The 23,791-nt window shown below is 50.2% G+C and overlaps 4 protein-coding genes and 1 pseudogene across 9 annotated transcripts in view; 3 read left to right on the forward strand and 2 right to left on the reverse strand.

The window, feature by feature from the left end:
* Window positions 1–956: 956 nt before the first annotated feature.
* LOC112395193 (NEDD8-conjugating enzyme UBE2F-like) lies at window positions 957–1,849 on the reverse strand (annotated as a pseudogene).
* A 7,594-nt stretch (window positions 1,850–9,443) lies between these two features.
* Window positions 9,444–13,886, forward strand: NICN1 (nicolin 1, tubulin polyglutamylase complex subunit). 4 transcript variants are annotated; one of them, XM_024737852.1, is made up of 6 exons: window positions 9,444–9,678; window positions 11,004–11,180; window positions 11,430–11,543; window positions 11,923–12,063; window positions 12,379–12,483; window positions 12,558–13,886. In XM_024737852.1, the coding sequence occupies exons 1-6, from the start codon at window positions 9,454–9,456 to the stop codon at window positions 12,597–12,599; spliced, it is 804 nt and encodes a 267-aa protein (XP_024593620.1). In that variant the 5' UTR covers window positions 9,444–9,453; the 3' UTR covers window positions 12,600–13,886. The 4 variants fall into 4 exon arrangements, with proteins under 4 accessions (XP_024593620.1, XP_024593635.1, XP_024593627.1 ...); XM_024737867.1 differs by having other exon boundaries at window positions 11,992–12,063; XM_024737859.1 differs by having other exon boundaries at window positions 11,010–11,180.
* A 72-nt stretch (window positions 13,887–13,958) lies between these two features.
* On the forward strand, window positions 13,959–19,451 carry AMT (aminomethyltransferase). Its single transcript, XM_024737841.1, has 9 exons — window positions 13,959–14,482; window positions 14,585–14,752; window positions 15,273–15,353; window positions 16,531–16,662; window positions 17,066–17,144; window positions 17,434–17,579; window positions 17,664–17,844; window positions 18,238–18,393; window positions 18,496–19,451. The coding sequence occupies exons 1-9, from the start codon at window positions 14,393–14,395 to the stop codon at window positions 18,672–18,674; spliced, it is 1,212 nt and encodes a 403-aa protein (XP_024593609.1). The 5' UTR covers window positions 13,959–14,392; the 3' UTR covers window positions 18,675–19,451.
* A 293-nt stretch (window positions 19,452–19,744) lies between these two features.
* Window positions 19,745–23,326, reverse strand: TCTA (T cell leukemia translocation altered). 3 transcript variants are annotated; one of them, XM_024738302.1, is made up of 4 exons: window positions 22,892–23,326; window positions 22,485–22,587; window positions 20,977–21,056; window positions 19,745–19,951 (listed from the first exon to the last, which is right to left on the reverse strand). In XM_024738302.1, exons 1-3 carry the CDS (start codon window positions 23,112–23,114, stop codon window positions 21,014–21,016), a joined length of 369 nt encoding a protein of 122 aa, XP_024594070.1. In that variant the 5' UTR covers window positions 23,115–23,326; the 3' UTR covers window positions 19,745–19,951; window positions 20,977–21,013. The 3 variants fall into 3 exon arrangements, with proteins under 3 accessions (XP_024594070.1, XP_024594061.1, XP_024594075.1); XM_024738293.1 differs by having other exon boundaries at window positions 19,745–21,056; XM_024738307.1 differs by having other exon boundaries at window positions 19,745–21,056; window positions 22,485–22,539; window positions 22,892–23,321.
* Window positions 23,327–23,525: 199 nt separating this feature from the next.
* RHOA (ras homolog family member A) overlaps window positions 23,526–23,791 on the forward strand; it is a 52,016-nt gene continuing 51,750 nt past the window's right edge. The window contains exon 1 of the mRNA XM_024738282.1: window positions 23,526–23,715. The gene's annotated coding sequence lies outside the window, so the exon portion shown is untranslated. The remainder of the gene's footprint in view (window positions 23,716–23,791) is intronic.

The following is a 23,791-nucleotide window of genomic DNA, read 5'->3' on the forward strand; positions in this document are numbered from 1 at the left end:
GTCTCAAAACCACGTACACTTTTTTTTTTTGTCTTTCATATTTTTTAAAAATTTTTTTTCAGGGCTTCCCTAGGGGCGCAGTGGTTGAAAGTGCGCCTGCCGATGCAGGGGACACAGGTTCGTGCCCCGGTCCGGGAAGATCCCACATGCCGCGGAGCGGCTGGGCCCATGAGCCACGGCCGCTGAGCCTGAACGTCCAGAGCCTATGCTCCGCAACGGGAGAGGCCACAACAGTGAGAGGCCCGTGTACTGCAAAAAAAAAAAAAAATTTCTCTTCAATGGTTGCTTGCCCCAACATCTTCCTGTCTGCTCTATACAATGAAAATACAAACTGAGAATAGAAAAAAATAATTAAAGCATTAAATCATACAAATTACAAATCTTTTCCAAAATATACTTACATTAAATAAAATATGCATTTCAGTAAGAGATCTACAGTGAATGACCATGCATTCTGGGAAGCTTCACGATGTCTAGGCAGGGCCAACATTCATGGAGGGAGCTAAGAGAATTTGCATCCAGTCACAGTTTGTAGCAGGTTTCTGATTGCCAGTCTGTGAACTACAATGAACATATCATTAGCATCACCTGTGCAGGTAACTGACTTTGGAAAAAGGGGGAGAAGCAAGCTCTAGCCTTTATGTTGAGTTCATTACAACTTCTCGAGAATCTTATCAACAGCCTATACAGTACAGTTCCAAAAAAGTAAACATGTTAAGTTAAGCAGACAATGCTTTAGAACCCCAAACACATTTCCTTGTTGTGTTTATGTGGAACTCTCCATCTACAGTGGGTGGTTGTGAAGAGGTTCTTTCTCAGGACAACATGGTCACAGGACTCTGACGACCCAGCGTGACTGAGGGGAGCATGAGGTCTGGGGAGGAGGCTCCCTGTTGGTTTCAGTTGGAGACAAACTTCTAATGCACAGTCCACAGCCCTGCAGTCTTCTCCTCCTGTCATCTGGCATAATGCTTAATGTAGTCTTCAACTTTATTGCTGAAGTCTTCCTTGTCCTGCAAATGTTCTGTAGCTTCAATATTCAGTTGATCATCGAAATTCAAAAGATCAGTAAACAAAGAGTTTAACAGCTAAACACTGTTTTTCAGTGGGACTTCCCTGGTGGTCCAGTGGTTAAGACTCCAAGCTTCCACTGCAGGGGGCACAGGTTCCATCCCTGGTTGGAAATTAAGATCCTGAGTGCCTGTGGTGAGGCAAAAAAAAAAAAAAAAAAAAATCCTTCAGTGTCCTTGTGGGAGCCCAGCAGGTGCCATCAGTCGAATGGTCTCTCAGTAAACTTCGATGTATTTTGCCTGTCTCTGTGGTGTTGGAGTGCCAGATCCTGGTCAAGCATTTCACTTTGGGAGGCACCATGTTGTACACATTGGGAACTTCAGTTTCATTCATTCATTCATTTATTTATTGATGCCACACCAGGTCTTGGCTGCTTCATGCAGAATCCTTTGGTTCCGGCATGTGGGCTCTTAGTTGTGGCATGCACGTGGGATCTAGTTCCCCACCCAGGGATCAAAACTGGACCCCCTGCATTGGGAGCATGGAGTCTTAACCACTGGACCACCAGGGAAGTCCCCGAACTTCAGTTTCAAACTGAAGTTTTCCACCCTGGTAGTAACCCTCATCTGGAGTGATAGTTAGCCGAAACAGTGAAGCTTGTTTGGATCAGGAAAATACACTTTATATGTACAAGGTAAATTAGTGACAAGTTCTGCAACCTCTTTAACAAGCATCCTGCTCTCACAGAAACCAACTGAGTGGAGTCAGAGGCTGTGGCTCAAGCCCCGGACCCTTTGAGACCATAATTCCGCTTCAGTTTGCTTGCCGGTGTCAGCATTACTGCTACCTTTATCCTGGGAACCCTGAGACAGGCGATGCCGCCCAGTGCCCAACACCCGGCCAAGCGGGCCAGGGGCAGCAAGACGCATCCCCTTCACAGCCTCACTGGCTCCGGGTGGCAGGCCGTACACTCATAACTGAGGACTCAAGAGAGATTTTATGTGAGTTATATCTGTAGATGTTTCTGTGTTGGAAAGTAAAACTGAGGAAAATTTAAACTATTTGCTTTTTTTTTTTTTTTTTTGGCCTCGCTGCCAGGCATGTGGGATCTTAGCTCCCCGACCAGGGATTGAACCTGGACCCCCTGCAGTGGAAGCTGGGAGTGTTAACCCCTGTACCACCAGGGATGTCCCTATTTGCTTATTTAAAATAAACAATGATATACTAGTAGACCTGTCCTATGAGGAATGCTAAAGGGAATCTTTCAGGCTAAAATGAAAGGACACTAGATAGTAACTTGAGGCCATAATTTTTTTGTGGTACACGGGTCTCTCACTGTTGTGGCCTCTCCTGCTGCAGAGCACAGGCTCCGGACGCACAGGCTCAGCGGCCATGGCTCATGGGCCTAGCTGCTCCGCGGCATGTGGGATGTTCCCGGACTGGGGCACGAACCCGTGTCTCCTGCATCGGCAGGCAGACTCTCAACCACTGCGCCACCAGGGAAGCCTGGAGGCCATAATTTAAAATAAAGAATACTAGCAAAAGTAACTTCATAGGTAAATATAAAAGCCAAGATCATGATACTTTTGGCTTGGTTTGTAATTTCTCTTTTTTCTACATGATTTAAAAGGCAAATGCATAAAACAATTATAAATCCATGTTAGTAGTCATAAAATGTATAAAGATATAATTTGTAACAATAACAGTATAAAGGGGGAGGAACAGAGAAGTATAGGAGCAGAGTGCTTGTAAACTCTTGAAACTAAGTTGGTTTATTCAAACTAGCTTATCATAAATTTAAGATATCAATTGTAATCCCTAAGTAAGCCACTAAGAAAATAGTTTAAAAATATACAAAAAAGGAAAGTGATCACTACAAAAGATCAACTAAATTTTTTTTTAAAGGCAGAAATGGAATAAATAAGCGTTCCCTGAACCCAATTCCAACATGTGTGTGGAGGCTTCCCCACAGGGTGTCTGAGAATTTAACTCAATTCTGATATGATCTATCCAGAGATAGAACCAGATTCCATGGGTCAAGGGCTCAGTCCCACAAGACTGCCTTCCACTTCAGACACAGGTGAAGTTGTTACCTGTGCTTCTAACCAATTGGCCACAAATTGAGTTTACCATGACCCCCTCCAACTAACAATGCTAATCTCAACTCCAGGTTGTCACCTGTACTTCTGACCCACTGGCTATATATCAGAGGTTCCCAAGACCTGCTCTTCAATTTCGATTAATTTGCTAGAACAGTTCACAGAACTCAGAAACATTTTACTTACTAGATTACTGGTTTATTATAAACCAATTATTAAAGGATACTAATCAACAGCCAGAAGAAGAGATTCAAAGAGCAAGGCATGGGGAAGGGGTGTGGAGCTTCCATGCCCTTTCCAGGTACATCACTCTCCCCATATCTCCACATGTTCACCAATGCAGAAGCTCTCTGAACCCTGTCCTTTTGGGGTTTTATGAAGGCTTCATTACATGGGCATGATTGATTAAATCATTGGCCTTTGGTGATTGATTTAATCTCCAGCCCCTCTCCCCTCCATGGATATCTGGGGAGTGGGACTAAAAGTTCTACTGGGAATCAGCCCCCATCCTTGGGTGGGATCCAAAAGTCACTTTCCCTGAAGAGTTTTCAGGAATTGAGGACAGGACAAGAGACCAGATATTAAACCATTGCTCTTCTCTCTCAGAAAATTCCAAGGGTTTTAAGAGCTGTGAACCAGAAACTGTAGATGAAGACCAAATATATATATGAGAAATATATATTTTGGTCATTCAGATGGCATATATATGTATATATATATATTTTTTTTTTTAATATTTATTTATTTATTTATTGGTTGAGCTGTGTGGCTTGTGGAATCTTAGTTCCCTGGCCAGGGATTGAACCTGGGCCCTCAGCAGTGAAAGTGTGGAGTCTTAACCACTGGACTGCCAGGGAATTCCCCAAACTGGATTTTTTTTAAAAAAGGTCTATCTACGTATATCTATAAGAGACTCACGTTAGGTATAAGGGCACAAAGAGGTTGAAAGTAAGGGGTGGAAAAATATATTCCATTAAAATAGTAACCAAAAGAGAGTTAGGTGGCTATACTATTGTAAGACAAATTAGACCTAAATCAAAACAGTTTACAAGAGACAGAGAAGGAAAATATTGATAAAAGGTATAATATAAATAAAAAGGTACAATATAGCAAAAAGATATAACAGTTATGAACATACATACATCTTACAACAGAGCCCCAAAATATATGAAGCAAAAATTGACAGAATGGACAGAAGAAATACACAGTTCTACAATAATAGTTGGAAACTTCAATACTCCATGTTCAATGATGGATAGAACAACCAGACAAGAGCAGTAAGGAAATGGAGGACTTGAGCAACACTGTAAACCAACTAAACCTAACAGAGATATACAGAACATTCCACCCAACAATAGCAGAATACACATTCTTCTCAAGTGAACATGGAACATTCTCCAGAGTAGGCCATATGTTAGGCCACAAGCAAGTCTCAATAAATTTAAAAAGATTGAGATCACACTGAGTATCTTTTCCTTTCTGGTCACAATGGAATGAAACTACACATGAATAAGATAAGGAAAACTGAAAACAAAAATCACAAATATGTGGAAATTTAACAACACACTGTGTGATGGTTAATTTTATGTGTCAACTTGAAATGACCATGGAGTATCTAGACATTTAGCCAAACATTATTCTGAGTGTGTGTCTGAGGGTGTTTCTGTGTCAGATTAACATTTGTTTATTTTTTCTTTTTCTTTCTTTTAGGTTTTGAGGTTAATATTTGAATAGACTGAGTAAAGCAGATTACCCTCCCTAATATGGGTAAGCCTTATCCAATCAGTTGAAGTTCTGAATAGAACAAAAAAGCTGAGTAAAAGGAAACCCCTCCTGTCTGATTGCTTGAGCTGGAATATTGTTCTTTTTCCAGCCTTTGGGGTACAACCAAAACACCAAGTCTTTTAGGGTCTCTGAGACTGCCAGATTTTGGACTGGAATTTATACCATCAGCTGTCTTGGTTTTTATGCCTTCAGACTTGAACTAGAACTACACATTGGCTCTCCTGGGTTTCAAGTTTGCCAATGGCAGATCTTGGGAGTTCTCAGCCTCTATAATCACATGAGCAAACAATTTATAAGTTTATAATCTCAATCTCTCAATTGATCTCTCTCTCTCCGCATATGTATATGGAGTGGAGGTGGCTGTCCACCAGAGAGATATTGAAACCGTGCACCTCAGATTGGGACTCGGAACCCAAGTGCTGGGACTCAAACTCAGCCAAAACCCTGACTGGGACTTGAACCCATGCAGCCGGCCAAAACTCACAGTCTTCCAACTGAGATCACACACCTGGTTTCAGGATTTAATGAAGCTCAGGCTCTTGATGTCTCATTGCAGAAAGAATCCAGTGAGAGACAAAGTGATAGGTAAGAAGTGGATTTATTTAGAGAGAAACACACTCCACAGACAGACAGTGGGCCATCTCAGAAGGTGAGAGGAGCACCAGGGTATGGGTTATCAATTTTTACAGGGGTGGGTAATTTCATAGGCTAATGAGTGGGAGGAGTATTCCAGCTATTTTGAGAAAGGGTGGGGATTTCCAGCAACTGGGCCACCACCCACTTTTTAAAAAAATTTTTTTTAATTTAATCTATCTATCTATTTATTTATTTATGGCTGCATTGGGTCTTCGTTGCTGCGCATGGGCTTTCTCTAGTTGCGAGGAGCGTGGGCTACTTTTAGTTGCGGTGCACGGGTTTCCCATTGTGGTGACTTCTCTTGTTGAGGAGCACGGGCTCTAGGCACATGAGCTTCAGTAGCTGTGGCACGCAGGCTTCAGTAGTTGTAGCTCACGGGCTCTAGAGTGCAGGCTCAGTAGTTGTGGTGCTCAGGCTTAGTTGCTCTGCAGCATGTGGGATCTTCCCGGACCAGGGCTTGAACCCAGGTACCCTGCATTGGCAGGTGGATTCTTAACCACTGCGCCACCAGGGAAGCCCCACCACCCACTTTTTGATACTTATGGTCGGCCTTGGAACTGTCATGGCTCTGTGGGTGTGTCAGTTAGCTTACTGATGTGTTACAATGAGTTGTATACTGAGGCTCAAGGTCTAGTGGAAGTTGACTTGTCTGCCATCTTGGACCCATTTGGTTCTAATCAGATGTCATGTCCTCGGGCTATGTCATTCTTTCAAAGGTTGTGCCCTGCACCCTTCCCTCCTGTTTCAATATTGAGACTCATCTGCAATGAGGAGCCACATGGGTCTGTGTCTGCTCTCAGAGCTGAGGCCTGAAGACCAAAACCTGTCCGTATCCACCTGATTCTCAGGAGGGCTATAGTCCTCTGGGATTTAGGGAAACCTCTGCTCCAGTATGGGGGGGGTGGATGGCTCCCTAAAAGGGAAACCCTCAGGAATCTGGAGGGACCCAGGCAATGAATCATTAGTCTGAGTCAAAATGGAGATAGCGGGCTTCCTGGTGGTACAGTGGTTAAGAATCCTCCTGCCCTTGAGAACACGGTGAGAGGGAAGTAAACTGGGACGAAGTGAGATAGTGGCATTGACATATATACATATATACATTGACATATATATACCAAATGTAAAATAGATAGCTAATGGGAAGCAGCCACATAGCACAGGGAAATCAGCTCGGTGCTTTGTGACCACCTAGAGGGGTGGGATAGGGAGGGTGGGAGGGAGATGCAAGAGGGAGGGGATATGGAGATATATGTATATGTATAGCTGATCCACTTTGCTATACATCAGAAACTAACACAACGTTGTAAAGCAATTATACTCCAATAAAGATGTCAGAAAAAAAAAAAGAATCTGTCTGCCAGTGCAGGAGACACAGGTTCGAGCCCTGGTCCAGGACGATCCCACATGCCGCGGAGCAACTAAGCCTGTGTGCCACAACTACTGAGCCTGCGCTCTAGAACCCATGAGCCACAACTACTGAGCCCACGTGCCACAACTACTGAAGCCCGCACGCCCAGAGCCTGTGCTCCGCAACAAGAGAAGCCACCGCAATGAGAAGCCCATGCACTGCAACGAAGAGTAGCCCCCGCTTGCCGCGACTAGAGAAAAGCCCGCACGCAGTAATGAAGACCCAATGCAGCCAAAAATAAATAAATTTATTAAAAAACAAAAAGCAAAAAACAAAATGGAGATAACAATGACCAGTCCAGAAGCCACAGGTTACAAATTATGATGAGACAGGGAAAGTTTTCTGTCACTGGAGGTCTCCAGGTCTGGGCTGGGAAGGCTTAGCTCCTCCAGGCTGTTCCTTGGGCTGGCTTGGAATCCTGGTTTTGCGTCTGTTTGATGTCCCATTATGAGAATCCTATGAGCTACACTGGGCCTGTGTCTCTGGAGCCCCTCACGTGGAGAAGGCACAGGTCACCAAAGATGACTGTTGCCTGGAGGGTTCTGACCTATGAGGTAGGAGTCCAAAAGAGACTCTGTTTCCAGCTCTACTTCATATTGCTTTCTTGGCTTGGGAAATCACTGGCCCACATCTGGCCTCAGCTTTGTTATCCATAAAACAGGCTTAACTGACAATTTCTGAGGCATTGTTTCCACAAGTATCTGGAAGGATGATGATGATAATAAATATGATGTTTAATTTTTTTCTTTAAAAATCATGTTTATTGAGGAATAATTTATTTTGTTTTATTGTTTTTTAATTTCTTTATTGAGGTGTCTGTGTGTGTATATATATATATATATATATTTTTTTTTTTTTTTACCAATTTTTTTTTACTTATTTTTTTTGCCCCCTCTGTGCGGCCTGTGAGATCCTAATTCCCTGACCAGGGATTGAACCCATGCCCTCAGCAATGAAAGCACAGAGTCCTAACCACTGGACTGCCAGGGAATTCCCAATTGAGGTATAATTTAGATACAATAAAATGCACATATCTTAAGCATTGTTTAATGAATTTTGACAAATGTCTAGACAAATATAACTACCAGCCTATCACATCATAGAACCTTTCTGTCACCCCAAAATATTCCCCTGTACTTCTTCACAGTCACCCTTGGCTCCAGGGAAAACTGTTCTGATTTATATTACTCTATATTACTCTATATTAGTTTTGACTTTTCTAGAATTTCATGTAAGTGGAACCATACCATATGAACTCACTTGGGTCTGACTTCTTTTGCTTAACATAGTGCATTTGAAATCCAGTGTTGGTATTGTGTATGTCAGTTGTTCATTTGTTTGTTTGTTTTTTATTGTGGTAAAACATACATGACATAAAATTTACCATTTACTCATTTTAAGTGTATATATCATTCATTGGCCTTAAGTACATTCATAGTGCTTTGTAATCATCACCACTATTTCCAGATTTTTTTTTCATCCATCCTGAACTGAAACTCTGTACTTGTTAAACAATAACTCTCTACTTCCCCCTCCCCAGCCCCTGGCAACCTCTATTCAACTTTTCTGTCTCAATGAATTTGCCTCTTCTAGGTACCTCACATTAGTGGAATCATATAATATTTGTTCTTCTATGTCTGGCTTTTTTCACTAAGTGTACTATTTTCAATGTTTATCCTTGTTGAAGCATGTGCCAGAATTTCATTCCTTTTTAAGGCTGAATAATTTCATTTTGTGTAATTACACTTTGTTTACCCATTCATCTATTGATAGCCTGTGGATTCATTCCTTTCTTTTTACTGTTGAGTAGTATTTCATTGTGTGGATACACCACAACTAGCTAATCTGTTCATTTGTTCATCTGTTGGACACCTAGATTATTTCCAAATTTTGGCTATTACGAATAAAGTCCTTGGATGGACATATGCTTTCATTTCTCTTGGGTAAATACTTAGGAGTGCAATGGCTGGATCATGTTTTAAGTATAAATTTAGTTCTTAAAGAATGGCCAAACTGCTTTTCAAAGTGGCAGGAAATTATCAATGCATGAGCGTTCCACAGTTTTGTCAGTTTTTAATTTTAGTCTGTTTAGTGGGTATGTGGGGTTCTAATTTGTATTTCCTTGATGAATAATAATGTTAAGCATCTTTTCACGGGCATATTGGCTATTTATCTTTTCTTGTGAGTTATCTCTTCAAATCCTTCGCGTACGTAAAAAAAGGGTTAATATCTATTTTTGCAACCAGTGTCGTCCAGACACTATGCTCATTCATGCTCACGGCTTTATGCGCTTTAACTGACGCCCGCCCTGCACAGAGGAAGTAACCGACTGAGACTTCAGGGCACCTATAAGGCTCAGCACTAACTGGATCCAGAACGGCTAGGCCGTTTCTGGGCATGGTCCCTGGTGGCTCTCTAAGGCACGCTCGGTGATTGGCTGAAGGAGCACTTCCGCAGGCGCTTCCGAATCCGGGCCCGCCCCGAGCATCGGTGATTGGCTGGGATGGCCGAGCCATGGCGAGCCCTCTCGGGAGTTGTAGTTCTTGGGGCCCGGCTGGGGACGCCGGGAAAGACCATTGGTCTTACTTGGTCGCGGCAGCTGCCACCATGTCCCGCGTGTCGGTCCCTTGTCATGTGAAAGGTACCGTGGCCCTGCAGGTGGGCGACGTGCGGACCTCCCAAGGCCGGCCTGGCGTGCTGGTCATCGATGTCACCTTCCCCAGCGTCGCGCCCTTCGAGGTGAGCAAGCAAGTGGGCGCGACCGGGGCTCCTGGGCGGGGCTTATCTGGGAACTCGGGCGTGTCCCAGCCATTTAATCGTTTACTGAAAGCCTCTGCAGTAGTACCTCGCCCAAACGAATCAGTTAAACATTTATTTCTTCCTTCAGTTAACACACAGTTACTAGAATGCAGCTTCCTCTTCTGTTCTCTTCAACGTCTCTCCCCAATGCCCAGAATGGCGCTGACACGGAAGTGCCGAGATAGTAGGCTAGGTGCTGGAAATACAGTTTTGAACCTAATAGAGGTGAGAGGTCGTTTTGTTCCTGGCCACTGACTGGGTATCATTAGACAATGAGTTACCCCCAAACCTGCCTCCTGCCCATTCCTACAGTCCCTGCTGGAGGTCAGGTTCAAATCATCCCTCATCCGGGTCTTCCCAGTGGCTCCAGTTTCCAGTCTCCAGTTGCCCTTCCATATCTGCTGGCAGGGTGACTGGACACTGCAAGACCTCAACACAGAGGACAAAGTCCACTTTCTAATGGCCTGGCATTCAGAGCCACTCTGTGTCTTTGCCCTACTTGCCTCTCGGCCCCAGACATTTTGTCCTGTAGTGTGTGGTTCTCCCCCAAGCTGTTGCTTACTCTAAGCTGGGAGACGTCATTACAGGGCCCAACCCTGGAAATCTGATTCAGTAGGTCTGAGGTGGAGCCTGTACACTTATATTAAAAAAAAAAAAAAAAATTTCCTTGAGTAATTCTGTTTTGTTGTATTTTTTTGTTGTTGCTGTTGTTTTTGGTTTTTTTGGCCTCACCACGGTGGGATCTTAGTTCCCCGACCAGGGATCGAACCCTGGGTCCTGGCAGTGAAAGCACCGAGTCCTAACCACTGGACCACCAGGGAATTCCCTCCTTGAGTAATTCTGATGAGTATCCAGTGATGAGAACTGCTTTAGCTAGGCTGAACCACTCTCTGTTCCAGGGGTATGCCAGGTCCTGTCACCCCTTGGTGTTCCTTTGTTTATGCTACTTTACAGTTTCTACCTTTCATGGTCCACTTGATGAACTCATCTGTACATTTTCTGATTCATCTAGAGTTAGGGCTCTGACCACTCACAGCATCTTGGACATGCAGCAAGATCCGAGGTTATGGTTTGTTTGCATGACGTGCTCATTTAGACTGTGAGTTCTAGGAAGGCAAAATCTCTTTGGGCCCCAGTGGATTCTTGTTGATATTGTTAGATTGGTAGAAGAGTACATTCCTAAGTGGAGGAAGAGATGGTGCTTTTGAACCCATCAGGCCCGGGGCCTAGGTGGGATTTGTTGTGATGGGTTGTGTGTGCCCTAGTTGCAGGAGATCATGTTTAAGAATTACTACACAGCCTTTCTGACCATCCGTGTTCGCCAGCACACCTCAACACACACTCCAGCCAAGTGGGTGACCTGCCTTCGGGACTACTGCCTGATGCCTGACCCACACAGTGAGGAGGGAGCTCAGGAGTATGTATCGCTGTTCAAGCACCAGGTCAGCTGGGACTCAGCATGGCCAGGGCAGCCCAGATGAGGGCTCACAAGAGGCCTGGGGATTGGGCCAGGATACCATGAGGGAAGAGGGGCGGGCAAGGTTGGCCTGAATTGTGGTTCTTGGGCAAGTGCCTTGGAGGAACTACTGTTTCCTTCTCAAAGGCCTGGGGAGGAAGCACCTTGGCTCATTGCTGGTTGGCTCCTGGGCAGTGAGCTGGGGCCTCGGTGGGTCCTTGTGTGTATGTGTCAGATGCTGTGTGACATGGGCAAAGTACTGGAACTACGCCTGATTCTGCGACAGCCATCACCACTGTGGTTGTCTTTCACGGTGGAGGAGCTGCAGATCTACCAACAGGGACCAAAGGTAAGTGACTAGCTCAGAGCTGTTTGCTGGCCCTTTCTCCAGGAGGCTCCTAGCTATGGCTGGGAGGCCTGGGGGTACAGGTGGGAGTGGATGGGTAAGGATGGGGAGACTCAGAAGGAGTCCTTCATGGAAGTTAGCCAGGTGGGAATGCTGGAAGTTCATGATAAGAGGTGAGGCCACGTCCCGATACCCCCTGACCTTTGGGGCTACCTGCCTTTTTCAGATCTAGAACATTCAGGTACCCAGATATACTTCTGCTCCTTGTCTTCGTGGGGCTTCCTTCTGCATAGCAGAAGAGCTTAGGTAGTCTTCTGCCCCTGGGACCTAAACGGGATTTTCCCAGTTTCTGGGGCTCAGGGGCCCTTCTCTCTGCCTTCAGGACCTTGGGATCTGGTTCCAGGTCTCTCCTACTCTGCCTGCCTCAGGGCAGTATGCCTTTGCTTTGCAGAGCCCTTCCATGACCTTCCCGAAGTGGCTCTTGCACCCAGTGCCTTGTGAGCAGCCTGCTCCCCTTCTTGAGGTAAGCCCTTACCCTGGCTAAGAACCATGTGCGAACAGCTCTGGTGTCCAGCACAGGCCCAAGGGGACCCCTTTCTGCAAGAATCTGGGGCTGGACCCAGGGACCTTGGTTCACTCTGTGCACCTTCCTCCTGGGATTTGAGGCATCTCTGTGTGGGGCCGGGCCACCTACTCCACATCAGGCCCCATCCTCATGTTTCACAAGTCATCTGGGAATGTCAGCTGGAGGGCCCCATAGCCCAACTTGGCCTATCTGGAGTTATAAGGGCACTGCTGGGGACAGACCCATGGCCACTGACCCCTCCTTCTGGAGCAGGGTCTCCCAGACCCCAGCAGGGTATCATCCGAGGTACAGCAGATGTGGGCGCTGACAGAGATGATCCGGGCCAGTCATACCTCCACAAGGATCGGCCGCTTTGATGTGAGTGATCGCTTCCCTCTGCTTGGCTCCCGTTGGCCTGAATGGGTCAGATCTGATGGTCTTTTGTGTTGCAGGTGGATGGCTGTTATGACCTGAACTTGCTCTCCTACACTTGAGCTGTGGCCCTTAGTCAAGACGTTGGCCTTCCGTGTCCATCCAGGCCCAGCTTGGGCCATCAGAGGCTGAAGTGCTGTCCTTGTGCATTCCGAGTGTTGCCTGCATGCGCATTCTGTCGGGACTACGTCACAGAGTCAAGATTCTTGGGGGCTCACTGTGTTCCTTTAGCATGAACTCCTGGAGGGGATACACTGTCCTCACCTGACTGCAACCCAAACCTCCTCCTTCGCACTCCCTAAAAACACTCCAGTTCTATTACTAAGAATCCCCCTGTGCCCTCTGTCTCCCCTGCCAACATGAACATTCCTGTCTTCTGCCTGCTCCCTCACCCTGAGTGTAGTAGGCTGGGGTAACCTACTAGAACCTGCTCTGTCTAGCCTTGGAAGACTGCTATAACTTGGCAGTCGTAGTTTGGAAGCTTGAAGGAGAAACAGGAGCCACGTTTTTCCTTCTGCGCCCCCTTATGGTCTTCTTTCCCTTTGTATTATGCCCACAAAAAGAAAATTCCTATCTAAACTTTTCTGCTGCTTGCCTAGGGAGCCACACAAAGCTGGGAATTTGGGCAGCCTGAGTCCCTTGGTCCCCGAGTTGGCTCCTGGATGTGTGTTCAAATGGGTCTGCCCCCATCCATCGGGTCTGGGCGGGTGCCCTGGGCAAGGCTGGGGCCTGAAAATGAGTCCTGGGACCTGTCTGCCATCTGACAGAGCCCAAAGCGCATCCTTGTCCCTCTTCCAGTTGCCCCCATCTAAGAGCCATGCTCAGTGTGATGAGAGATCAACCTCGGTGGTGGTGGTGGGGGCCAGGTGAGGGTTCTCATTGGTGTCTTTTAAGAGGCTGAAGTTTTCTACAACCCCAGGCCAGCAGCTGAATAAGACAGGCTGTTGCTCCTTATGAGAAAATCCTGCTCCTCTCTGTTTTTTCCTGGCTTTCTTCTGGGGGCTGTTATGAGGCAGTACTGCAACGTGTGTTGGACCTGGAAAATTGGATGTTTGTGTGGCTCAACAGCTTTCTAGGGGAAGGGCAGCCACTTTTTGGTGGCCACCTTCTGATGTCACCTATCAGAGTTCTTGTAGGTGGTATCTGCCTGCAGGGTCATTTACTAAGCCCCATTCAGCTTTTGCTAAGAGGGTAATGATCAGTCTTGTGCTCAGGGAGTAGCAGCTCTCAGTGTGTATGTGAGTGAGGGGGGAGGTCCCTGGGATGGCAGGGACCCTGCTTCCTGCACAGCTCTGTCCCCAGCACAGGGCCTAGTGTGCAGCAAGATCAATAAATACTTGTGGAATGCATCACTGTTTTCGCTGCCTATGTTTGCCCAGCGAGAGAGCTGGAGACCCTCACATGAGGCCAGGTTACTGTGGCACTCTGCCTGCCCGGCTGACTCCACCCTCCTGTGCCCTCTCCACCCCTTACCCTCCCCCCGTGCGACCTTACACTCCTATTGTCCTAAACTGGTGATTCAGGCCTTTCAGCCCTTTGCAGAACTTTGGCCCTTTGGAGGCAGGGCAGTCAGCAGGGGGAGGTCTAGCCCCCAGCTCTATTTCTGAGTGGCTTAACTGGCTCCAACCGCCCAATCTGCCCTGATCAGATGGAAGCGCCCGGGGCTATTTCCCTGCAGCTGGGAGTCAACGCACTGTGTGCTCTAAAGCTGCGTCTGCCCTTGGGGCTGCCCACTCCCTCTTCTGATCCCCTGGGCGGGGGAGAGACCTAGCTAAGCAGGGCTTGGACTACATCTCCCAGCGTGCCTGTCAGAGTGGTGGCCTCTGTGCGTCGGCTGCACCCGTTGCCGGCAACAATGCAGCGGGCTGGGAGCGTGATGTCCCATCTGGGCTCGTGTCTCCAGGCGCTCCCCTCGGCCCTGCGCCGTTCTCTCAGTAGTGCACAGGTGGGATAGAGGGTGCTGGGTTGTGGTGCCAGTCTTGGAGGGTGGGGGAGGAAGAGGGCTGGGGTCTGGGGCCTTGGTGGCACTGAGCCCGGCCGCCCGCAGGACGTGCTCCGCAGGACACCACTCTATGACTTCCACCTGGCCCATGGCGGGAAGATGGTGGCATTCGCAGGCTGGAATCTGCCTGTGCAGTACCGGGACAGCCACGTTGACTCACACCTGCATACACGCCGGCACTGCTCGCTCTTTGACGTATCCCACATGCTGCAGGTGAGCCAGGGGAGTGCGCTGATTGCCAGGCCAGGGCTTCCTCTCCGTCCACAATGGTGCAACCCTCAGCTTTCTTTGCTGGGAGCTGGATTCCAAGGGCAGCCCTCTCAGAAGAGTTGGAGGTCTCAAGGGTGTAATGTACTATGGCCCCCAGTAAACTGACTCAGAGGTTCTCTTGATCATCTCCTGTCTTATCTCTCTAGCCTGCTCCCACTTAGTGGAGTGCCTCAACGTCCTGGGTTTTCCAGGGCTGCCACTCACTGTCATCCACTGTCCTAGGTATTGGTTTGGAAAAGGGGGTATTTCAGGAAGGTGCTGGGCCCTTTCAAGTTCCCTAACCTCCCTGAGTGCATCTCTTCTGTATTGGCGGGTGTGGGGGAGTCAGAAAGTAGGGCTTCTGCCACTTGCAGAACCAAAAGACTAGTCAGGCACTTTGGCTGGATTGGAATGTGCTGTGGGTGGCAGGGAGGATGCCTCCTAGCCCCGTGGCTTTCCAGAGGCTTTTTGATCTCTTTCCCAGACCAAGATATTTGGCCATGACCGGGTGAAGCTGATGGAAAGTCTAGTGGTTGGAGATATTGCAGAGCTAAAGCCAAACCAGGTGGGCCTCTCTTTTATTTCTGCTCAATGAGTGTTCTTAGTCATAAGCCAGCAAACCAGTCTGAGTCCCTGCTTCGGGCCTGGGGGCACAGAGATGGATCAGACACAGTTTCTCAGGGCTTTCGTTCTTGGGGGACAGAGTCCCTGAGTCATGTCCAGACACCCAGCCATCTGCAGGGAGGGTCCTATCCCATCCCCACCACATCACGCTGGAAGGCCAGAAACCCAGGTTCACGTCCTGTTCTGTGACCTTCCATGCTGCTTAACCCCTTGCAATTTAAATTGTAGTCCTGGGAATTCCCTGGCGGTCCAGTGATTAGGATTAGGACTCTGTGCACTCACTCCCGAGGGCCTGGGTTCAATCCCTTGTTGGGGAACTAAGATCCCACAAGCTGTGCGGCCAAAGAAAAACGAAAGTGTAGTCTGTAAACCAGCAGCCTCATCGTCACATAGGAGCTTGTTAGGATACACTCTCAGGCCAGTTCTTCAGACCTGCTGAATCAGAACCTGCATTTTAACAAGATCCCCAGGTGATTCATGTGACCTCTTAACCTCAGGCTTTTATACTGTCCATCCAGTGGGGAGGCTGAGGCCAGCCAGCCTCAGTGTTATAGAGGGTTGTTGTGGAGCACATGGGATCATCAAGATAGACTTCGAAGCTGCTGCTGCTGCTTTTTTTTTTTTTGGCCATGCTGGATCTTAGTTCCCCAACCAGGGATTGAACCCTCACCCTCAGCAGTGAAAGTGCCGAGTCCTAACCACTGGACCACCAGGGAATTCCCATAGACTTTGAAGCTTCTGTCCTGGGGTTTGGGGCACAGACTGAGTTGTCCTAGGTCTGGGTGGGACGAAGCATCAAGTCCTAGGTATGGTGGGTTAAGTGTGAGAGGGGCTCTCTGTACTAAATGGGGAGGGGTGCAGAGGCCCCACCAGATCAGGGAGGTGTCCCCCAAGGTGGGGAAGAGGTGAAACCTTTCTCAGTGTATGAGGATCAAAAACCCTGGGCTTGTGCAGGGGCCTGGGCTGACCCAGCCTTGCTTCTTGCACTGCCACCCCTCAGCTCTATTCACGAGCGTTCATGAGTTTGTGGTGGCTGAGTGGGCCCAGGGGCGTGTTTGACTCACACTTGATCTTGGCCTCTTGGACCTGGAGGCAATGATGCTCCACTTTGATGCTAGGGAACACTGTCGCTGTTTACCAATGAGGCTGGCGGCATCTTAGATGACTTGATTGTGACCAACACCTCTGAGGGACACCTGTATGTGGTGTCCAATGCTGGATGCTGGGAAAAGGACCTGACCCTCATGCAGGTATAGCCCCTCTGTGTCCCAGGTACCCTGTCCTCCTTGTTCACAGAGCAGCATCCTTGTTTTCCAGGACAGACCTGGAATGGATAAGGAGCTCAGACAATGGCTCTTTGAAAGAACAGTGGGCCAGAGCGGGCCCTCCCTGGAGCATGCTAAGTTTCAGTGGTGGGGAAGTGGGGGAGGTGGGGAGGTGAAGCTGATCCTTGCCCCTAAGTGAGGATCCTCTGGTGAGGATGGAAGGCTGGAGCCTGGTGTTAGAGCTGGCAGACCTGGGCTTGAGTCATCCCTACCACTTAGTAGTTATATGACCTTGTTAAGACGGGAACTAGCCTACTCTGCCGAGCTCTGCAGCACCAGGTGCTCAGTAAGGGGTCCCAGAGCAAATGTGGTATTTCTTTCCTTTCAGGACAAGGTTAGGGAGCTTCAGAACATGGGCAACGATGTGGGCCTGGAGGTGATGGATAATGCCTTGCTAGCCCTGCAAGGTAAGTGGGCCAGGCTGGGTTTGGAGCTGAACTTTGTCTTCCAGGTTTCCTCTACTGCTTGGCAGAGAGGCCGTGCCGGGGGAAGGCGAGGATGGTGCACCATAATTCTAAGTTTGGTATCATGCCCTCCTTCTACCTGCCACAAGGCTCCGTGGGCTGTGGGCAAGAGCATCTTCTCCCACCTGCAGAGGGGGGCTTGCTCAGGGCTTGTTCTGGTCCCTAAGGGCTGTGATCCAGCTTTCTGGGGCACCAGGACCTGGACACTTGGTTATTGGCTCCCTGGGCCCAGGCCCCACTGCGGCCCAGGTGCTACAGGCTGGCGTGGCAGATGATCTGAGGAAACTGCCCTTCATGACCAGTGCTGTGATGGAGGTGTTTGGCGTGTCTGGCTGCCGTGTGACCCGCTGTGGCTACACAGGAGAGGATGGTGTGGAGGTTTGTCAAGAAGTGGGCACAGGGTAGTGCAGGGCATAGGACTCTGGGGCCAGCAGCCCATCTGCTCCCTGGTGTCCCTTGCAGATCTCGGTGCTGGCCGCGGAGGCAGTCCGCCTGGCAACAGCTCTGTTGGAAAACCCAGAGGTGAAGCTGGCAGGTCTGGCGGCCCGGGACAGCCTGCGCCTGGAGGCAGGCCTCTGCCTGTATGGGAACGACATTGATGAACACACCACACCTGTGGAAGGCAGCCTCAGTTGGACATTGGGTAAGCTGGGCTAGCACTCAGGGAGGGGATCCTGAAGGCTGGAGTGACCCTTGATGAGACCAGCCAACCCAGGACTGCCAGTTTCCAAGGTTGTGTAGCCTGGAGCAAGTGGCACAGTCTCCCTGAGCCTTCATTTCCTGAAGGTACCACAGTGGCTTTGCCCAGTAGATATTGAGGACCCTCAGCAAGCTGAGGTGGGGAGCATGGCCTCCAAGGCCAGGGGTCAGTAGGTGGATGGCTGACTGCACTGCAGGGGAGGAATGGGGTCTAGGGGCAGCCTGAGCGAAGGGGCCTTGATGCTGGATAGATGTCACTTGGGTTCCTTGTCACTAGGACCTCCTGTGGTCAGGGGTCCTACGGACTCTGGCTTAAATCTGATGTGTCATGTTCCAGGGAAGCGCCGCCGAGCTGCCATGGACTTCCCAGGAGCCTCAGTCATTGTTCCCCAGCTGAAGGGCAAGGTGCAGCGGAGGCGTGTGGGGTTAATGTGTGAGGGGGCTCCTGTGCGGGCGCACAACCCCATCCTGAGTACGGAGGGTACCGTGCTTGGTAGGTTGACCAGGGAAGTTGGAGAGCCCTTGTCTCTTCCCTAGGAGGGTGGGGACCCTGGGCTGGCAGGGTGGTGTTGACACATGGCGTCTGCCTGGACAGGTGCTGTGACCAGTGGCTGCCCCTCACCCTGCCTAAAGAAGAATGTGGCGATGGGTTATGTGCCCTATGAGTACAGTCGGCCAGGTACCCTGCTGCTGGTAGAGGTGCGGCGAAAGCAGCAGATGGCCATGGTCAGCAAGATGCCCTTTGTGCCCACAAACTATTATATCCTTAAGTGAGGATGACTTGGAGCAGGGCCCTCTCCTCCAGGAGCCTTACCCTGGAGGGCACTGTACAAGGGGCTAGGGGTTTGTACAAGGGGTTTGTCAGGAAGCTGAGGCAGAACACACTTGGGGTGGCTAGGTGGAGGCTGGTACTGGTTGTCTGGGTAACGGGGTCACACCACCTATTCCCACTTCATCCTGTGCCACTTGCAACTTCAAGACCCCATTTCTGAGTGATGGACCAGCCCACAGTCCCATTGACCCCACTCTTGCCTGCTGGAGAAGCATCAGTTCTGGCACCTCGCCCTTCCACTCTGCCAGGTGCTGCCTGTGGAGCAAAGGCTCACCTTTAGGGGGAGGAGAAAGCCTGCCCAACCTACCTCACCACGGTTTCTCACACTGCAAAGGGTCACTACCTTGGGCAGTGCCGGCTACCTCCTCTGGTTCACTTTCCATGAATTCAAACTGTTGCCTCTTCCTGGGCAGGGATGATTCCTGACTCACAGAGGGTTGGCCTAGTAGGGCTGTGGTGCCCATGTGTAAACTTGGGGATGGCTGAGGGGGGCATGGACTCATTCTTCCACATTCTCCAGTTGGCCCAGCCTGCTGCCCAGCAGCCAGCCATGCCAGGCTCACCACCTGTTCTGAGCCCCAGGGCTGTTGTAGGGCAGGCTGGGCCTCCTCCCAGACTTGCCTTATCCTGGGCTGACCTTCGTCCCTGGGACTTATTACTGGACTCCACTGACTCCTAAAGAAAATAAAACATTAAATGAGCTTCCTTCCTTCTTGCTTGCTAGAGTCCTAGCTTCATTGTTCTCTGTCCACAGGGTTCCTAGGATGCCAGTCCAATGCCTGCCTTCCTGGCCCAGACTCAGAGTGGGTTCCCCTTGAGAGGGGCAGGTCTATAAAAACTAAAGGGGAGAGTGCCCCTACTGGGCACCACCACTGCTCCTCCAGGGAGATGGCATCACCTCTACACCTCTGCAAGTTGTATTCTGGGTGCTCAGGGGCAATAGCCCCCAGGGTGTTCCCTCTCCAGTTTCCCCTGTGCGTGCACACTGTCCTGTCAATAACCACACAGCTGATGCACTTCCATGTTTAATAAGCCACATCCTCAGTTGAGCCTGGGGTGAAATATGGGACCAATTCTGAGTGTGGTGTTTGTTGTCAGTGGGTAGGCCTGGGGCTGCAGAACCATCATCCCACCAGCCAGAAGATACTCCGGAGTACTCGTGCATGAGCTCAGCATAGTCCTACTCCAGTGCACTCTGCAAAGACAGCCTAGGCAAAGGCTGCCAGATGGAAATGTGACATTTAACAGCGAGGAAGGAAGCAGTGGGACACTGAGGTGGCTGCTGGCCCAGCAGAAGCAGGCAGAAGTATGTCCATCAGGGAAGCAGGCAGGTCTAGGGCCACACTGCTTTCAGGAACTGGTGTTTGCCACTTATACCTTAATAAGTTCCCTTGGCTCACTGTGGAAGTGGCAGGCCTGCCTAGCCTGTGGGCTCTTAGAACGAAGCTCCTCTGGTTCCAGGTCAAGATGGGGAAGTGGTGAGGCTGCAGGGCACGATGGGGCCGCTTTGCACTAAACAGCTCAGTATGTCCCTTTGAGGGGCAGGGTACAGATCCACAGGCACTTAAGCAGTGGAGATGGGAGGTCACCCCTGGGACTCAGCCACTTTTAGGTACCCAGCTTCCTTCTGGGAGGGGTTAAGAGGAATATGAGTACAATGAAAAGACAACTTATATAGCCTGACTCACACCTGGAGAGCTCAGGATGAGCCAAAGGAGGTGGGTGTTTGGTGTCCACTGTCTTATACTTGAATGGCCAGCTAAGTAACCATAAAATATAAGGCTGTGTCCAGGCCAGGATTCCCTGGGTCCCTGCCAACAAAGCAAAACCAAATAAAGGAAACCCCAGGCTTAGGGGAAAACAGACCTGCCTTACAAATCTCAGAGCTGGTCAACCTCAGGCTTCCTCCCAGGGACAAATCTCTACAGGGTCACATCCCAGGGGGATGGGAAGAGGAACAGGAAAAAGCCAAGACAGAAAATGGACTGTTGCCCTCCCCAACCCAGAGGCTTCTGAGCTGACCCCTGAAAGGAGAAGCATGCCTTCTCTCCTTAAGCCACCCAGATCAGGGTACAGGCAAACTCTTTACTGGCCCAATGCCTGGGGCTGCTGGAGGCAAGACCAAGGGCAGTGGAGGCCCAACCCTGCAAGCACTGGCATACTCCCTGCCCCCAACCTCTACCCCCGCTGCAGTCGTCCCTGGGGTCTGGGCAGCAGCAGAACCCAGTATGGGAGCCAGCAGACCTGGTGATGTTCCTGGAGACCCCTCTGCTGCCTTCCCTTATTCTCTGTGGGTTTTAAGAGGTTCATTTGCTGCTGTTTCCCTGAAAGTGATAGAAGAGAAGAGGGGTTATTCCGCGGACAGCATAACAGTCCCCTTGTGGGGGCTGAGCGGCCACACTATAACCTAGACCTCTCTGCTGAGCTTCCACAGCCCTCACTGGGTCCACCACTTTCCCCTGCAGACTTATTCTTCCTCCTGCTTCTCCACTTTGTGAATGGTGCTCCCATCCTTCGCCAGTTGCCAAGGACAGAAACCTGTGCAGTGGCAGGCCTCCTAATTGGCCTCTTGCCCTCTCTATTGGACACCTTTACCTATTTGCCATGAAGCAGGCAGTTATAAAAGCAAATTCGGTCAGGCCATGGCTTTGCTGAGTCCAATAGCTCCTTGAGACTTGGGATAGGGTATTCCAGGTCCCTTCATGCCTTTATGTTTGAGCTCCAGTGTCACAGCCTTGTCTATCCTTCCAATATGTCACCCTTGTTCTTGCCTCTAGGCCTTGTTCTGTCCATTCTCTTTGCTTGGTACACCCCTAGCCTTTGCCCTCAGCTTAGGTGTCTGACTTGGAAGATACCAGCTCTGATGACCCTTGCCTCTGCACTGCTGCCCTCCCCTTTTATTTATTAAAAAAATTTTTTTTATTATCTTTATTGGAGTATAATTGCTATACAATGTTGTGTTAGTTTCTGCTGTACAACAAAGTGAATCAGCTATATATATACTTATATCCCCATATCCCCTCCCTCTTGAGCCTCCCTCCCACCCTCCCTGTCCCACCCCTCTAGGTCATCACAAAGCATTGAGCTGATCTCCCTGTGCTATGCAGCAGCTTCCCGCTAGCCATCCATTTTACATTTGGTAGTGTATATATGTCAATGCTACTCTCTCACTTCGTCCCTGCTTCCCCTTCCCCGCCGTGTCCTCAAGTCCGTTCTCTACATCTGTGCCTTTATTCCTGCCCTGCCACTAGGTTCTGCCCTCCCCTTTTAAATCTCTGGTTCCACCTGTGAGCAGGGCCTGGGTTGTTCTTGTTCTCTGGACCTAGTGTGGCCCCTGCCATGTGGTAGGAGCTCAGAGATCAACTGAATGAACGCTCTGATTAGTGAGTTCATGTTTTACAGATTAGAAGGCTGATCTGATGAGTTCAGTCAGTGCACTAAGGACAGAGGCTCCTGCCTTTCCAACTGAGGGGCTTACAGTGCAGTGGAATCTCTACATCTCTTACAGTGGAGTTGCCACTACATCTCTGAAGTTGTGACAATAATGCCACCCACCGCACAGGTTACTGAACAGCATACAGATGGGCTGTTCAGACATCGATGTCACTTGAAGCCTGAGCTCTAGTGCAGACCCTGGGGTTTGCTGCAAAGCTGGTGGCCTCCTACCCTGAGAACTCCCTTCCCCTGTCCTCAGCTCAGGAGTGGCCTCTGCCTGCTAAGCATGGGGTAGACATAGGAGTATATTTACTCACCAGGAAGGGAAATGCGTGGAGCCATCAGGTGTGGATCCGTTCTGGCCGCCCAGACCTGGGGGCAGGAACACATCCAGAGCTGCAGCAAGCTGGGGGTGGGTATCTGAGCAGGCATCAGCCCAGGTCAGGTTAGAGGCCAGTGGTATTGTTTGATGGAGAGTGTAGTGGAGGCCCTAAGGGACTAGGGGTATTGTCTGACGGGGGTCGAAAGGAATTTATATGTGACGGGTGGACTGGTGGGGTTTCTGGCGTGAAATGGTATGTTGACATGGGTCAGGGTACAGCGTTAAGTTGTGATGAGGTTCTCAGGGGACCCACTGGTAGTCTGGGGGGGTTCTGGGGAGCCCAAAGGTACAGTCGGTGGGGGAGGGGGTGGCCGGCCCACGGAAGTTGGTGGATCGTCTCACCTGGCCGGTGATACAGCCCGGTCACCGTACTCCCGTAGAACCCCCACGCCAGCTGGATGCTCAGGAGACTTAACACCAACCAAAGCAGCAGCAGCTTGAAGAGGGTCACGCGCGTGTCCTGCGCCTCCCACTCCAGCAGGAACTCGCTGCCGAGGGCGCCCAGAGCGCCCAGCACCGTGGCCGGCAGAGCCTGCAAGGACTGCCCAGACCAAGGCTCCGCCATGACTGGCCGGCGTCCCAGCCAGGGGACTGTCACCGTAGTCCCCACTGCGCAGGCGTCTGGTCTTCCGGAGCCAGGCCCTCTAGTGCGCACGCGTAAACCCACGGAAGGCGCGTCTACCCCGCTTGCGCGAAGAGTTGGCAGTTTGGGGAGGAGTGTTAAAACCGCGCACGCGCACCTAGCCCCACCCTGCTTAAAGGATGAGTGACTCGAGGAGTATAAAATAGCAACCAGGTCTTTTATAGCCCAGGAGTTCCCATGATGCCCCACGCGGCTGCAATGATTGGTTAAGAGTCTTGCTTTTAGGGTGTGGACACGCTCCTAAGCAATCGTGGCTGAGCAGGGAGTGCGCGCCCGTGCGCGGGGCCGCGACTGGGGCCGGCTCGAGCCCGCTGGGCACACGGGGGCGCGCACGTCTCTCCCCGCCCTCCCGCTGCCGTCGCCGCCCGCTCTTGCTTTCTCGCGCTCCCCGCCCGTTGCTCTCCGTCGGTTCTCTCGTTAGTCCGCCGCAGCCTCCTCAGCTCCCCGCCGTAGTCTTCGAGCTTGCGAGTCGCGGACAGGAGTCGTCGGCGCGGAGAGGCCGGACTCGGAGTCGTCGCCTGAGGTGAGCGAGAGGGTTCCCTCCTGGCGCCGCGGTGCCCCGGGCCCGCCCGCCCGGCACTCTTCCGGCCGCCCGCCAG

The sequence above is a fragment of the Neophocaena asiaeorientalis genome, unplaced genomic scaffold (genome assembly GCF_003031525.2).
Source record: "Neophocaena asiaeorientalis asiaeorientalis breed wild unplaced genomic scaffold, Neophocaena_asiaeorientalis_V1.1 scaffold680, whole genome shotgun sequence".
Taxonomy (NCBI): Eukaryota; Metazoa; Chordata; class Mammalia; order Artiodactyla; family Phocoenidae; genus Neophocaena; species Neophocaena asiaeorientalis.